The sequence below is a fragment of the Heterodontus francisci genome, chromosome 7 (genome assembly GCF_036365525.1).
Source record: "Heterodontus francisci isolate sHetFra1 chromosome 7, sHetFra1.hap1, whole genome shotgun sequence".
NCBI lineage: Eukaryota > Metazoa > Chordata > Chondrichthyes > Heterodontiformes > Heterodontidae > Heterodontus > Heterodontus francisci.
This window is the reverse complement of record NC_090377.1, coordinates 50,980,888-50,997,931: the sequence shown is the minus strand read 5'-3', so window position 1 is coordinate 50,997,931 and position 17,044 is coordinate 50,980,888. Positions and strand designations below refer to the sequence as shown.

The window sequence follows — 17,044 nt, the reverse complement described above, 5'->3', positions numbered from 1 at the left end:
AGACAAAAAATGCTATCGTCAGGGCATATGCGTTAGTACCAGAAGCCTATCACCAGAAATTTCGAACCCTCAAGAAGCAAGCTGATCAAACTTACTTGGAGTTTGAGAAAAGTAAGCAACTGGCTTTTGACTAGTGGTTGAGAGCTCTTAAAGTGCAGCCCAGCTATGAAAACCTCAGAGAGATAATTCTGCTGCAAGAATTTAAAAACTCTCTCCCACTGTCTATAAGGACACATGTAGAGGAACAGAAAGTTCATAGAGCCAGGCAAGCCGCAGCTCTGGCTGATGAGTTTGCTTTAATATACAAGTTGGTTCCCCAGGGGTAAACCTTTCCTAGTCACCCTCACAAATCCGGAAAGGACAAAGGGTGGGAAGGTGATAGAAGTCCAAGCATTCCTGGGAGAGAAGGAAAAGCAGGAGACACAGGGAGCCCTCCTCCAGCCAAAAAGGAAGGTGCTATAAGTAGGAGTGAGACCCGGAGACCTGTGTGATTCCAATGTAATAAAGCAGGTCATTTGAAAGCTGACTGCTGGAAACTACGTGGAAAGCATAGAAAGTTAGTCAGGGCACATCCGCTCAGTGAAGGAGAAAGGACCCTGTTGGAAAGCACAGCTGAAAAAGCCATAGTTTTAACTCCAGCAATAGTAAGACCTAGGAAGCATACTGCTGTGAGTACAGGAAAATTTAATACGATTCCTGTAGGTTATCAGGATTTTGTGTCTAAAGGGAGACTAACCCCATATCCCTCAAGTGGGGCAGGCAAGTCCATAGTAATCCTCAGGGACACAGGGGCCACTAGATTCCTTTTACTGGGAAAAGGCCTGACCTTTCCCCCAGAGAGTGTCGTAAGTACCAGAATGATGGTAAATGGTATTGGAGGGCAGTGTACACCTGTACCTTTACATAGGATGCACTTGGAGTGCAATCTAGTTTCGGGACCCGTGACTGTAGGAATTGTCCCTTGTTTGCCTGTGGACGAGGTTGTCCTGCTCCTAGATAATGATCTGATGAGGGAGAAAGTGGTAGCTTCCCTAGTAGTGAAAGAGAGACTGCAGGAGGTCAGAGAGACAGGGCAGTGGCAGGAGACGGTCCCCTGCGGTTCCCCTGCATGTGTAATGAATCAGGCCATGATCAAACCAGCTCCCCCAGAGGAGACTCCAGGTGGATGACCATGAGGTCTGTCTGTCTGAGACTGTCTTTGGAAAGTTAGAAGACCCAGGGAATTAATTAAATGAATCTTCCCAAGCTGAGGCTCAGCGAGCCGACCCAGTATTGAGAGAGTTAGCACAGGCTGCCCAGTCTGAAATTAAAGCAGAAGGAGTCCCAGATTGCTACTATTTAAAGAATGAGGTACTGATGAGGAAGTGGAGTTCTCCTCACAGACCTGAGGACAAAGAGTGGACAGTGGTTCACCAGTTAGTGGTGCCGCAGAGGTACCGGAGAGAAATATTAAGAATGGCCCATGAGATTACAGTGGCTGTGCATGTTGGTATATGAAAATCCAAACCCTGTATAAGACAGCAGTTTGACTGGCCAAAACTCCACAAAGATGTGGTGGAGTACTGTAGGAGTTGCCACATGTGTCAGGTTAAGGGGAAACCCCAATTTCCTATGAAATCTGCACCCCTAAGGCCTGTATCGGCTTTTGGGAAATCCTCCAGAAGAGGGCTGGTGAACTGTAAGGGACCCCTGCCGAGAACAAAAGGGTTCAGGCTGGTATAAGGCTGGCAAAAGATTAGAGAGGAAAGGGGAAAAAGGGACAAAGTGGGCAGGTTAAAGGAAGTCCAAGAGGACTTCCAGATGAAAACCCCGACTATCCAGTCAGCCAACCCCAAAATGTTGGAAAACTTAGACCCCACCTCCTCCTATGTAAATGCGGACACCAGAAGCACCCCACCAGAGTTGCTCACAGCATTTACAGAAACCGCAGAGACATAGAAAGTCCTCAAGAGGGCAGAGAAACCGTGAGGGTGATGCCTCACCTAGTCGAAGTGCCACAGCGGAGTGCAATAGAATTGGGGCTAAATGCTGCAAGCAGGAGTGTCCCAGAGGATAAAGGGAAGACTAGCAAAGAATCTGTCCCCACAATCAGGAGAAAAGGGAACCAACCATCCCCTAAGGTGAAAAGCCCTTGCATGACTTATCAAAGCAATGAGAGTTCAGTCGATCCACTCACTGCTGACTCCCATGAGCAGAACTCCATGCCAGGGCTAATTAAATCTAACCCTCCCCCTGCAGACCTCAACAGGAACAAAGACACCCTAGACAGTCATGGAAATGTACAAACTGAAAAAATTCCCCAAAAATCACATGTTTATAGGGATGCCAAAAAGGGCAGTTTAAAGCAGCACTGCTACAAAGGAAAGACAGGCTGTAACAATTTCTTAGGATTTCTAAATGAATGAGAATGAATGAGAGAAATGCATGTGTGTTTTCCTGTACTTACTCTTCTCTCTATTCCTTTTAATGAAATGCTCTTCTAAAATCGCATTTCATTCTGCTGGATGTGAAGGTGTGAGGAAAACCACACCTGCCAAGAATGAGGCACATTAATTTCATACGGAACATTAATTTTAAACTCTTACTGGACTGAAAACATGGCTGCACCTGCATTCTAAAAAGACAGTGGCTGGAAATATTTGCATTCTAAAAGACAGTTGTCTGGAGAAGACAATGGAACTGCTTCCTGATTCAATTAACCAAATGGATTTTGGTCAAAAGACATTGGATGTGTGAAAGTCAGCACTCCAGCCCCCTACTGAGGAGGTCTACTCAGATTGAAAGAATCCACAAAACCACGCTGGGGAGGTTGTTCCAAAAAAGGTGTTAATCGCCTGACTGGCCTGCTGGCCCAGGTTTGGTTTGAATTGTGCCACACAGATAAAAATAGACTGCAACTGAACTCGAAGAGGGAGCATCTCTTCCTGTTTCTCTCTCTCTCATGAAAAGAAGAGACTGCAACTGGATTTCAAGAAGGCAGCATCTCCCTGTCTCTCTCTTCCTCTCATGCAAAGACAAGGACCCACAGAAGAAACTAAACCTCAAGACAGAAAACATCAAAACAAGTTTGAAAGTGTTCACTGGGCTCCAAAGAGATGGCAAGATTTAACTGCAATCAAAAACTTTACATCGAACTCAAAATACAGTAAATGAACTCCAGCTATTGCTTCAAACCTTTCCCCTTGATTTTTTCTCCTTTTCTGTCTCTATCTGTGTGTGTGTTTATCGCGTATGCATGCTAGCATGGTTGTGTCACGTATTTTAGTAGTTTTAACCGAATTAGAGTTTTTAGGTTAATAAACTTACACCTTTCTTGTTTAAATCTAAGAAAACCTGTCTGGTTGACTTCTTTGCCATTACAATTGCAGAACAATGAACAAGGAGAAGCAAAAAACACGGTGTTTAAAAAACATTACGGCCAAACCAGGCAAAGGCTGAGGGGGAGCCCCTAGACCCCTCTCTCACCTGGTCGTAACAGTAGCCAGAGCAAAGACAGAAATTCTCCACAAGATTATATTATTGCTGCAATAAACGTTTGTGTTTAGTCTACTGGAGAAGCTGCATTCACATAATATATTTAAAGGAATGCTCTAATGAAACAATTCACAAATCATGTTAATCTTCATCCTAGGATATAAAGTTAAAAGATTACTGGACTATTTTTGCCAAGATTTCTCTCATTTATTGTAAAACACTCTGGCTGTTATTGGGTTAGCAATCCACAATCACCAAAAGCCCTCTGATCTCTTGCACAAGTGGCCATGTTTCATGCTTCACCCTGCACAGCGAGTGTTAGCAAACATTCAATTTTGAGATCACAATGAGCCCAATCCTTTCCTTGTCCAACAGCCACATGTACATTTTTCAGCAGAGATCACTGGATAGCAATCTGGAGAAGAAGCGCTGACTGACTTCTTCCCTTCCAATCCAAGGAATATTGAGGTGACAATAGAACCCAACTGGCTAAAATCAGCCAACTCATGATATATATTAAATAGAAAAACAGTTTCTCATTGACAAATTTCCTTTAGATCACATTGAAAGTACCACATCTTTCATGAATTCCAATCTTTCAATCTCTATCCCTCCCTTACTTTCTCCACCCCTCCAGCACTGATGATTATCAACTCCGAACTCATACAGGAATATCTGTATTTAAAATTTTAACAGTGGTAGTTGTGGCAGAGTTGCTGATGATCTGTGCACAGCCATAAATTAAGATACAAGTGGTCGCAGAAAAATTCTTTGTATTTTTTTAGAAATGGTGCTATGTTCTTCAACAATAACAACTTCCATTTATATGGCACCTTTGATGTGCTCTATCAAAAGAAGCGCACTGCACAGAGGTGTCATCCAACAGAAATGGACACTAAAGCAGAGTGACCAAAAGTTTGGTCAAAATTGTATGCTTAAAGAAAGGTCTTGAGGAAGAGAGGTGGAGAGGAGGAGGGATTTAGGGAAGGAATTCCAGGTTGGGGGCCTTAATCACTGAAGGCACAGTCATCAATGGTGGGCGAAGAGAAAGAAAATGTTCAAGGGGTTGAGTCAGATGAACAGAGAAGGTTGTAGTGCTGGAGGAGGCTAAAGAGGTAGGGAGGGCTGAGGTCATGAAGGGAATTAAATATATGGATGAGAATTTTAAATTGGAGGTATTGCCAATGTCAGACAGCGAGAATAGAAATGATGAGTGAACAGAGCTTGGTGCAGGATGGCATATGAGTAGCAGTGTTGTGTTATGGTGCTGAAGTTTAGAGTGTGGCGAATGGAAGACTGCCTACAACAGCATTGGAATAGTCAAATCTAAAAGTTAGAAAGAAATGGATGAGAGTTTCAGCAGCATATAGGTTTTGGGGGGGCGGGGGGGTGAATGTAGGCGATGTTATAGAGGTGGAGGTAAAGTGCTTTTTGCATTTGAGAGGATATGGGTTCAGAAGGTCAGCTTTAAAAGGTATCGAGGTTGCGAATAGTCTAGTTCAACCTGAGACAATTACCTGGGCGGGGAATGGAATTGGTGACAAGGGTATGGAGTTTGTGGCAGCAGTTGAAGATGATGGCTCCATACATACAAAACTGGATCATGGAGAAGCAGTATGATCGCACAGAGGCAGTTGTGGCGTCAAGAGACTTGGTGGAGTGGTAGAACAGGGTGTCATCAGCGTAATGTAGTAGCTTACTCTGCATCTTTAGATGATGGTAAAGGGGAAGTTTGTAATTGAGAAAGAAGATGAGGCCAATGAAAGATACAGAGGGACTTTAGGGGCAATGGGATAAGAGAAGCCATTGCTGGAGATGTTCTGCCTACGATCAGATAGGTAAGATTGGAAACAAGAATAGGTGGTCCCACTGAACTGTACAACAAAGTAGAATAGTCACAGGAGGATGGTGTAGTTGGCTGTGTGTGAAAGGCTGAGAACGAGGAAGGAAAGTGCATTGTCACTGTCACAGATTATGTCATTAGAGCCATTTCAGTTCTGTGGCAGGGTGGAAACTTAATAGGATTCATTAGAATATGCAAATATAGTTTTAAGTATTTTTATGTCCTACTTTGAAAAGGGGGCTAAAATCAAAGTAAGTACCTTCCATTCATAAGCTTTTGGAATTATAATTCATTCTAGTATATTTTTGTTAATGATGATTGTTTATATATTTCATCAGTTTGCATTGTGGAACATGCCACATGAGTGTTTTGGAGCATTCAACAGTATTTTTAAGGACAGGGTGAATTTTTGCTTTTTTTTTGGCAACTCCTGTTCCAGTATAATGCACAATGCAGCTATCTTTCACCTTTTACTTGAGTTATCATTCTCAGGAATATGAGCTATTATTCTGCAGAAAATACAGCAGATTGTTGCAAATCTCAGACATTGATCTTTCAGTGACAGAGCTGAATGCCTTCTGTTGTTAGTCAGTGTTTTGTCCACTTTCCAGAACAGGTAACAGGCCACTGCTGTAAACCATCTAGTTACACTGGTGGGATGATCTTTGATTAACAGCCAAAATAAAGTTTTCAAGAATAATTCTGAATAGCGAGAGAACAAGAAATAGAATTAGGAGGATGAGTGCCCTGGGTTATGATAAAAGGGCAGTGGCTAACAGATGTTCCCTATTGAAACACAGTATCATACATGTCAGAAAGCTGAACAATTAGTGCCATTAATTAGCCTGTAGAAATGTTTGTTCTCCAGCTTGAAACAAACACAATGAACTACTTGCAATCAGCTTTTCATAATATTTCTCTGCTTTATTATTTATTTTCCAGAGTATTTCAGTTACTTGGTAGTGGAGATTTTACACTTGTAGGTGCTGAAAAACTTCATACATTTGTAGCCACTTCCATTTATTTAAAGTGTACTTTCTCTGTGTTTCCAACATAATAAAGTAAAAACAAGTTTTTGAAACATAACAACCAGTGTTATTATCTTAGCAATTCTGAAATGTGTTGTACACAGCAGAAGTAAATATTTTTAAAGTTACACATTTTATTAATTAATTCTTTTGCAAGCTGCTCAAAACATCAGACGAGTGTCTTGCGGTGTCAATACCCTTCTGTCGCTTTCTTCCTGCAGCATAGCAATACTATTTTTTTTCAACATTTAAAGAAGTAAAGGGAATTTTCTGAGTAGTGCATATTAGAGTTTATTGCTGACGGAAAAGAGTTACATTTCCAACTTCAGCTGATCTCCAGATCCAAGTATATAGAACCTATTTGAATGTTTCCGTTTATTATTTGTGGCATCAGATATTCTTACACCTTCAGGTTAGAAAAGAAAAGAGCCAGCCTAGAAACAAAGTACAGGCGGAAAGACATTTTATCAATAAGAAGGGTTCCCTGCACCCAAATTGCCATACCTGTTGCTAAAGCCCTACCCACAATGGTATGAATTCAAACACTTTTGTAAAAAAAAATCTTGATACTGAAGATCTACTTTCTTTTGACTCCTAAATTTTAACCCTGAAAATGAGGAGTGGCCAGCAATCCGGCCAAAATTAACATAATGCATCCACTTTAGCAGTATGTTGACATCTACTCATAGTATAGTTGGCAGTGACTGTAGAAAAATATGTCACAATGTTTCTGTTCAAGTCATTCCAAATATCTTGGCAAAAACCTTAATTAAATCATGATAGTATATATTTTTTAAGAAAACCCCATAATAAAATAGCACATAAAACCATCCATATATTCACAGTCGTGAAAGATTTATATAAAAAATAGCTGCTTTCCTCTGTAATAATTTTGTAGCTAACCTAATATTTTATTTATTCTATTTTTATTCAAGTTGCTTGAAAGAAAATATACTTCCACATTTTTAATTAGTGCAAACTTTGAGTTAAATTTTACAGTAGAATTCTAACAGCCTTCAAGACCTGCCGATCAAAGACAGTATTATTAACAAAACAACGGAATCAGCACAAAGTCGATATTCAGCTCAAATGACGACTGAGAACTTCTCTACTAATAATTGAGGAATGGTGGTAGCGGTCTCGTGAGGCAAAGTCAGCATTCTCTTCAGTTAGCTGGGTTGTTGCCATGCCAACTGTTGTAAATGACGGTGTCACTATAACCTGTTTTTCATGTGGTGATCCTTTCCTGAAACCATGAAATAAGTTGTATTAAATATTTGATTATAAATGTGAACACAATAAAACAAAATCTGATTGAACTGATTTGTAGACAGGGTGAGGAACAGCAATCTGCCCTGGAGTAACAAAAAAAAAGCTGCAAAGGAGTGGTTGAGGAGGTAAAGTCCCCAATTTAAATCAGCACTTCATAACATCCCACAGATGGAGGGTAAAATCAGAGAGAATATTGTGCCCAGGATGCTTTCCTTAGCCTCTTAGCAGCTATTTTAAAGTGGCATTGGCAGAGGCTTGTAAACAGGTTATCCACCTCCCTGCTTGGATAATGGGGGAGAAAATGGAAACAATGAATGGGGAAAATACTTTAAGATGTGACAATATGTATTCAGTAAAGAGACAAATCTATTAGCAGAGGTTAATAATCCTCAGTGATCAAAATAGTTTTATGAATACTTTTCAGACGTTTGAAGGCCAGTTTACATTTTATAAACACATGGAGATGATTATTGTATTGTACATGTTCTGATAGCCACATAGCAACTATTTTTAAACTTTTACCTTGTAAGGGAGGGAGGGAGGATGGACCGAATAGGATTTCATGATTCCAGCTACTTTTTTTTTAAACCAAAAGATACACTGTTTTATAATAGGGTGTTTATGACAAAAGACACCAATTTCCAGTGACTAAATGAGCTAAATTTCTTATCTCTCAAAGGGTATTCTAGGAGTTATATGCAGATTGAAATCCACAATTCTCTTGTGAAAGCTGTAAATGTCTACCTTTTTTTCAGCTTTCAGCCCTTACTAGGCTTAAAGCTGAGAATACTGAGCAAGCCAGTGCAAGATATAATTGTGGGAGTTAGAGATGTGGAGGTCAATAAATGTGAAGTGGCTGCACCCTGGCATAAATTCCAAGATGTGTACACCAAAACCTCTGCTGTTGACCATGGCAGACTTACCAGAGTTAGGGTAAAGTTCTTTCATTTGCTCCCCAATACTCGGCCTACAAAGCAGGCTTCAAACTGCAATACTGATGACCTGTTTTGGGGGCACGGCATCAGGGGTCCTTTCACTACAAGAATGAAGGGGGACTTTTTTTTATTTTAACCAGTGTGTTGGCCCTGCCCCCTACTACACTGATGACCTTGTTTAGGACTGAGGAAGCTCCACTCCCAGCAGTGGCCAGAAGATACCTCTGGAAAAGTTTGGGATCCAACATATGTACGTCCTAGTCTAACTTCCAGCCCTGTCACTGCACTTTGACCAGAGTTACAGCAAGAGTGCTGTGGATTTTCCGCTTCTTGGTAAGCATCAGTAACTGGTGGGGGAGTGGATTTATCTGTACTGTAGATAGTACTGCACTTTGGTAGCATTGGGGAGGGTCGTAGACTTTAGCAGAAATGGGATGGGGGTACAGCATTTGGGTACAGCTGCTGTGGCTTTGGAACATGATGATGGATTTTGGTCTGACATTATTGTGAAGGGGATGCCTGGAATTTGACAGAACTGTGGACTTAAATATGGGAGTTGACTCACAGGTGGATTTTTGGCCAGGAGGTATGCATCATGCACATTGTTTAATAACATACTTGCTTGCGTTTGGGATGGTCCAAGGATCTGGGAACAGGTTTGTGGTCTGATAGTACCGGAATAGGATTTCAGAATTTAGTAGCACTAGGTTTGTCAGCACAGCTAGAATCCTGAGAGGAGGGCAGAGAAACAGATGTCTAAGGAAGGGAGGTGGGATGGAGTCCCCTAGGACCTGACAGTATTAGGGATGCAGGGTTTAACAATTTTTGAGAAGGAGTTCGCAGAAAAGTTGACTTAAAATGGTCTTGGCTCCTTTCAAACCATTGTTCCAGCACATTTTCACCCATCAGCAGCCCCCTTATGTGTCCCCACTGCTCTCACCAATGTCAGTAGTTTCTATCTTTAAGTGTCTTCCTTCAGCAATTAAAAGGTACATTTTCTGCTTCTGTGCTCCAAGTGCACTGAAAGAATGGATATTAGAAAATTGTCCACCTCCACCCTGATTTTATATCTATTAAAATTAATAAATATGCTTGCTTTGAACATTTTTACATCTTTTATAGGGATTTCCCATTATAAATGTTTACACAGTGGTTTGCAATGTTAAGCATTGTCATAAAAAAGTGTGAACCAAATCTGTCCATGATATTTGGTAGAATATCAACCTACAATAAAAGTCTTAAATACTTCCTTGTCCTTACTTTCTCTGACACATTAGCCAACTCAAAAAATTCGAATTCTCTGTATCAGGACTACATGCTCACTGATGGAATATACTTTTTTTTTAAACTTTAGGTTTCAGCACACTGATGAATTGCTGTTTGAAAATATATATTTTCGGTTATGTACAGAGAGTGGGAAGTATTTTAACAATTAACAGAAATGTGCAAACATTCAATATTTGTGGTGCTCAAAATATGTAAATTTTCTGCTGAATGAATCTCGGCAAATCACATTGGGTTTGAGTTCAGCTAAACCACAGAGTAATCTGTCAAAAGGATTCAACAAGATAATAAATATGCATTGACAGTAGTCTGTAGGGGCAACTCTGCATTAGAAAGTCCAACAATAAATCTTCAGATTAAAGTCTAAATCCTAATCACTTTAGTGTGTATTTTAATGAAGTCGTGGTATAATTTATTTCTCAGCTGATATCTGCGACAGCACCATCTGGCACATAGAAATGGGAGAATGAGAAGTTGGAGATAAAGTGATTAACTGGCATTGTGAAAATGCTCCAAAACACATTCACTGCATATTATCATTGTTGCACGATTTGAAGACAATGATGATGATCTGTGGTGCCCAGTTGCTCATGCGCAGGTTTCTTTTAATCTACACATTAGCTTTAAAGGTTGCAGAATTTAGCAGTAAAATGTCATGCAGTATTTTAAGTGTATCATAAGATTCAATACAAACGGAGTCAGGTTCTGAATGGTTTGTTTCCGCATTCCCTTAATTTTATGTTTGTGAAAATGTTACAAACCTCCTAGACTCACTGAAGACTGTCTGAATCCAACGTAAAAAGTTGAAGTTAATAGCCAGCCCTGTGGGGAAAACATGCAAGAAGAACTATTACAATTGCAGAAGAGAATAGATGAAAAAAATTAAAAGCTCAAAAATTATAAAGGTTGACATTACTCACAGCAGTAATAAGAATGCTAATTCAGTTTTAAGAAATTTCTCTCTTTATTATGTCACCATATTCATTTAAAGTAAGTGTAACTAATGTATTAAAATCGCATTGAGTGTTCCAAACAAATAACCTCATTAAATTTATTATTAATGCTAACTGTAATTTCAACATTAAATGTCACTGTAACTTTATTTATTGCAGACTAATTGATTTAGAAAAATAATGGGGTGGGGGGAGGGGGGGGAGTTTTAACATGGGTGAGCATACGGCATTGGGTGCGGGTCAGGGTTTAATTCGGGAAAAATTACTAGTGCATCGGGAAGCCTGCTTCAACCTGCCGACTTCCACATTTCACTGTAGCACATTAGGCAGCATATGCGCAACCCCTTGGGAGAGGTGGGTTTTCAATTGAGGTATGTTAACCACTCAATTTGAGTGATATTGTTTTTATTGAAGTTTTATTTGTTATTTTTATTTGTTATTGAAGTTTTGCACTTCAACTTTAAGTTCACAGGTTTCCTGGGCTTCTGGACCTCGCCAGTGAAAGCAAGGCAAGAATATAGTGACTATTTAGGGGGATGAAAGACATGACAGGAAAATATGCCAATAAGTATTCAGTATTCACAGCTGTTTTCCTACCCGTTTGCATGAAAGGGTTTGTCATGAGGTTACTTTACACACTTTGGAGGTTCAGAGGTCTGATCTGCACATTGCAGTTCTGATCTATCAAGTCAGCATGAGTGCAGCTTGCACTTTGTTACTTTGGACATCAGATGAGGACTGAGATGACCAGCAGCAACAGCCTGCTCCTCACAGACTTGCATCTCCAAAGGAGTGAGGGAATCATCAGAGACGTGCAGTTCACAGGAGGCACACAGAGTCTACAGGCAACTTCCTTGATATGTTGGAACGCCAGTATCTCAGCAAGTCCAGGGTGCCGCTTCACCCTGATGGTGGCAGACGCTTGCAACCTGCTGAAACAAGACCTGCTGCCAGCTGCTTTACCATTTGCTGTCAAAGTCACCACTGTCCATAACGTTTTTGCTTCTGGATCCTTCCAGGGCTCCACGAGAGATATTTGCAGGATCTTGCAGTAGATGGCCCACAGATGTGTAGGACAGGTGGTTGAGGGTTTGTTTGCCAGGACTGCCAATCATATCAGTTTTTGCTATGATGATCCAGTCAGAATGAGTGGTTGCTTGGGTGTGTGGCTCTGGTTGGCCTCCCACAGGTGCAGGGTGTCATTGGCTGCACGTATGTGGCAATTAAGGCAGCCATAGGTCATCCAGGACTGTTCAACAACCCAAGGGCTTCCACTCCGTCAACATGCAACAACCACAAAAAGATCTTTATGCAGTTGTGTACGAGATTCCCAGGTAGCTACCATACTGCTTTCCTCCTGCGGTAGTCCACCCTCCCTGACCTCTTTGCATCTGAAAGCAGAGTTACTGGCTGGCTGCTTGCAGAGAAAGGAAACCCACTTAAATGATGGCCAATTTCACCTCTCAGAAACTTGAGGAATGAGGCCTAGGAGTGATACAATAAATGCTATATAACCACCAGACGGGTCATTAAACATGCTATCATAATGCTGAAGATGCACTTCAGCTGCCTGGACAGATCCTTCAGTACAGACCAGCCAGTGTCTCCAGAATAGTCTTGGTGTGCTGTGCTCTGTACAACATTGCCCAGCAGTGAGGTTTGGACCCATAGGAGGAAAAAGGCACAGAGCCTCTTCAGAGGATTCTGAGGAGGAAGAGGAAGATGAGGAAGTGGGGAGAAAGAGAAGGTGGTGGTGATGCAGGCAATGCATTACCAACAGCGCACATTGCTGCCCAGGATGCTTTCATTATCCCGAGGTTCATTTTGGTTCCACCAGTGTAACCATCTAATAACAACATGCAAAAGCAGCATTGGGGTATTGACAGAGGTGGCGGGGGGCCCCCAACGCCAAGTCCCTTTTCACCATCATCTCTTGCATGGTCCAGCCGCACTTACTGGCAATGTATTTGAGAAAAAAGATTAGTGGGGCACTGAAAGGACAAGGCTAGGATATCATTAATCCTATTTAAGGTGGCATCATACAGCTGAATTTTATCAGAAATGGGTGCTGTGCCCATCTGTCATGCGAGTGGCCATTTTGCATATCAGGTGGCGGGGGCGGGATGCGAGTCGTTGAATACGGCATCAGATGACCCCGGAGCAGGTGCTGGCACCATATTTAAAAGCCTGCCAGCCCTGTATTCACTCCTGCCTTAGAGTCACTGGCAGCTTTGTGCAGCTGAAAATGTTGCTGGACTGATTCCTGGACACCCCCCAAACTCTCCAAGGAGGGCAGAAAACAATGGCCAAGGCAAGACAAAGGGTGGCCCCATGGTTCAGTGATGCCTCCCTCCAGATTCTCCTCCAGGCTGCATGGGAAAGGCAGGAGGTTCTCTTCCCCAGCGATGGCAAAAGAGGTCCTCCCACCTGACCAAGCAAGCCTGGGTGGAGATTGCAGAGGACATCAGCAGCCGTGGAGGTACCCACCAGAACTGGGTCTAGTGCAGGAAGAGGGTCAACGTCCTCCTGCCTTCGGCCAAGGTGAGATCGCCATACCACTCTCCTTTTTGGGGATTACATGTGACTACATGGGAGGGTGCGTGATATGCAGAAGGTGGCACTACCATGGCGATGCATAGCTGCATCTTGGCCATAGGCTACTTTCCTTCATAGCTCATCCCCATCAACTCCCCTGACAGTTTGTGGCAGCGTGAGATATATCAGATCACCCGGTAGGGGACGAGAAGCTGACAGTAGCAGAGCTGTCATGTTCATTTCTCTGCAAATTTTTACTCTTGCAGAACAAGAGGGCCTATAACAGGAGGGAGATGGCCTGGACAGGCGGAGGAGTTCTGGATTTGCATCCTCTCACCACCGCCGAGGAAGAGGCCTTGGAATTGGCAGGGACCCATGGAGACCGCACAATCTCAGACAGAGAGACTCTGCACAAGGGAATGAGGATTTGCTTCCATTGACATATGCATCACTTTTGCAGACCCACATCATGTGTGGTTGGCATGATGAGATCTGCACAGCCTAACCCACACGTTTGTGTTCTCTCATAGTTCAGCGTGTGCAGGAGACTGCAGCAGAAGGCGGACAGACGTCCACCTCTGAGGAGAAGGACCCTCAGAGGATGCACCATCCAATGACTCTCCAGCACCTTCCACCAGCACAGATACTTTCACCTCAGTGGGTAACCACTAGGCATTAGAATCAGGATCACAAGCTGGTGGGAGAACCACACACACATCTGAGCAGCTTGCTGAGGCTGAGACATCCAAGGCCTTTGGCAGTCAAAGGACTGTGGGTATCCAGGCATATGCTGAGCCCCAGGGTGTTGAAGAGCGTCTGGTGTTGACAGCACAGGGTGTGCTGGAGTTGCAGAGAGAAGTAAGGCAACACCTGGCAGAGATGCCAGAGGCCATTCATAGCCATGAGTGGATGCTGGAGGAGTCCATCCATGGCATGAGTGCTGCCATGGCTCCGGCAAGTGAACGCATGGTTTCCTACATTGCGTGGTTGGCGACCCTCACGGAGAGCCAGATTCCACAAATGTATGCGGACAGGCACATCATTGCCTTGGCCAGGAGCTCGATGCAGCAGTGACAAGGTGATGAAAGGAACAGGAGACTTCTCCCATTCCTTGCCCTTCTGTTGTGAGCGGGGAGGTTCATGTGAGCCTTGAAAGGGAGGAGGCGATGCTGACCGCCACATCTGAGAGCTCCCCTCGGCATGCTCCGAGTGTGGATACTGGCTTCTCACTCCCTCCACCATTGAGTACAGCTCCAGCTGCCACAATGCCCAAGGAGAGTCCTGCACCAGCACAGGACACCCTCTGGCAGCCAGGGCCTTACAAACCTCAGGTAGTCAGAGGATGGCTGCCAAAGTCATCACAGGCCAAGCGAGCAGCATGATAAGCAGCCTGTCTCTAGCCCAGCTGCTGTTGTAGGAATCATACCACATAACAGCACCCGCAAACATATTAAGAAAGCCACCTAGTCATATTTGGGGAGTCAAGGGTGTAAGCAATATTTCATGCATTGATTAATTAAAAGTTCTTTTGTGCTAATCATTAACAATCATTGTCTGAGAGACATTTTCCATTATACCTTAATTGTGAGCTGCTGATTTTCCCCTTCCCAATATGCCAATGTTACCACTGCCCTCATTAACATATATCCTCCCATGGGCACTGGTGCAAGTTAGAATTGCAGCTGGCGCACGTTAGGGAACACAAATGGAAAAGAAGCGACAGACTACATGCATTAAGATGAGTCTTTTATTGGATTCTCTGTGAGTGGACATCAGGGTGGCTGGAGGCGGGTGATTATGAGGTTGTCCCTTACCTCCTTGACTCGCTCAATCTGCCTGGCCGCAGGTGCAAGGTCTTCACCATCCATTGCTGCTTGTTCCTCTCCTTCCTCTGCATCCTCCTCGTCGGTGGAGGTGTGTCGCTCAGGCATCTCATTGTCATGTAAGGGCACCCCCCCTTTGCAGTGCTAGATTGTGCAGAGCACAAAAGACCACTATAATACATGAGACCCTCACTGGGGCATACTGCAGGGTTCCACCAGATTGATCGAGGCAGCGGAATCTCATCTTCAATAGCCCAATGGCCTACTCGATGGTCACTTGAGTGGAGCCGGGGCAATTGTTGTGCCTCTCCTCCGCTGCATTACGAGGGTTCCTGACAAGCATAAGAAGCCAAGTCTTCAATGGGTAGCCCTTGTCGCCAAGAATCCACCCCTGAAGGCGAGTAGGGGGCCTGAAAAGCTCTGGCACCTGGGACTGTCGAAGTATTTAGGCATTATTGCTGCTTCCTGGGAAGCGGGCACACACCTGCAGGAAACGCTTTCGGTGGTCTCAAAACAGTTGAACGTTAATTGAATGAAAGCCTCTCCTGTTGATGAAGGCATCTGGCTGTACCTTGGGAGCCTTAATGGCCATGTGCAAAAATCTATCACACCTTGCACCTGGGGGAATCCAGCGATGGCCCGAAACCAGTGTCCCTCTCGGCCTGACTGTCAGGGTCAGTCCGGTAGCACACGTAGGTGTCAGCAAAATGTTAATGAGGTAACTTCATTAAAAGGCTACCAGCAACCAGGCTGCATTTGCTTCTGGGTTTCCCAAGCGCTATCACAGCCCCACCCTCCGCACATTAAAATCTAGCCCAATGTGTGTAGAATAACTACTGCAGTGTATTACAAGATAGCAACATGTCTCTTGGGTACAGCATAAGAGCAACATTCTAATTTTATATCAACCACAGGTTGTCACACATCCTTCAAACTCCCTTGAGTTTGAGGTATTTAATTAATATATGAAAGTCAATGGGAGATGTGCTCACTTTGTTTTGTAAGTTCCTTTTCCTGCTGTTGCTGGTGGACCTTATGGAAGTGTAATAATACAAACAGCCGGATTCCATGAAATTTATCAATCCTAAACTCATCAAACTCATTAGCAGAATTTGAAAATAACTGGAGGGGGTGTGGATGGAAGGGAGGGAGGTTACAAACTGATCTGCATAATTCTTTGTGAATGTAACCAGTTATTACAAGCCCCAGTCATGCTAATTATTTCTATTTCGCAGGGTGAAAGGTAATCTAATTTTATGTCTTACAATTTATTCTGAGATATGAGGTTTTTTTTTACAGGCAACAAACTGCACCTATGCAGCAGGTTATTACAGGGCCACTCATGCAGCTTAAACAAGATTGCAAGCACTGCAGTTAACACATGATTTGTTATATGCAGGTTGCCATTCAAGAGACATTTTCATTATTAATTGAGGTAAGAAGCACCAAAAGCAAATGGCATATGTTTGCCATTTCCTTCCATCTACAGATTTGGTAATTGCTAACAATCAAGCACAGTTTTGATTGAATGTAATTTCTAACACAGTTCGAAAGTTCCAAGGTTTTATCTTCCTTAATGATATAGATTGCATTAGCCAGCAGTGTGTTTTTAAGATCCTACTAGGAAATGTGAAATTTCAACATTATAGATCATTTTAGTTATATTTTCCCTGTTTAATATTTGCACCAACTTTATTTTTGCTCACATTAATAAGGAAGCTATACTCATTCAGCATAAAATATATTATTTAGGTTTGTACATTTTGAGCCCTGAGTGTGAAATTATCATGTGGTTTCTTTCTAAGGCTTTTGCCAGGATAAGGGCATTGGACAGAATGATACAATACAGAAGGCAGTCATTCTATGAATGCAGGTACATGCTCTGGTTTTAAACCAA

The 17,044-nt window shown here is 42.8% G+C and overlaps 1 protein-coding gene across 3 annotated transcripts in view; it reads right to left on the bottom strand.

Annotated features, from left to right (window-relative positions):
- Nucleotides 1-6,242: 6,242 nt before the first annotated feature.
- slc12a8 (solute carrier family 12 member 8) overlaps nucleotides 6,243-17,044 on the bottom strand; it is a 163,025-nt gene continuing 152,223 nt past the window's right edge. For all 3 annotated transcript variants that reach the window (XM_068034496.1, XM_068034497.1, XM_068034498.1), the window contains exons 13-14: nucleotides 10,598-10,658; nucleotides 6,243-7,591 (exon numbers count right to left, since the gene is read on the bottom strand). In XM_068034496.1, the coding sequence (XP_067890597.1) occupies nucleotides 7,426-7,591; nucleotides 10,598-10,658 (227 nt within the window). In that variant the 3' untranslated portion in view covers nucleotides 6,243-7,425. The remainder of the gene's footprint in view (nucleotides 7,592-10,597; nucleotides 10,659-17,044) is intronic.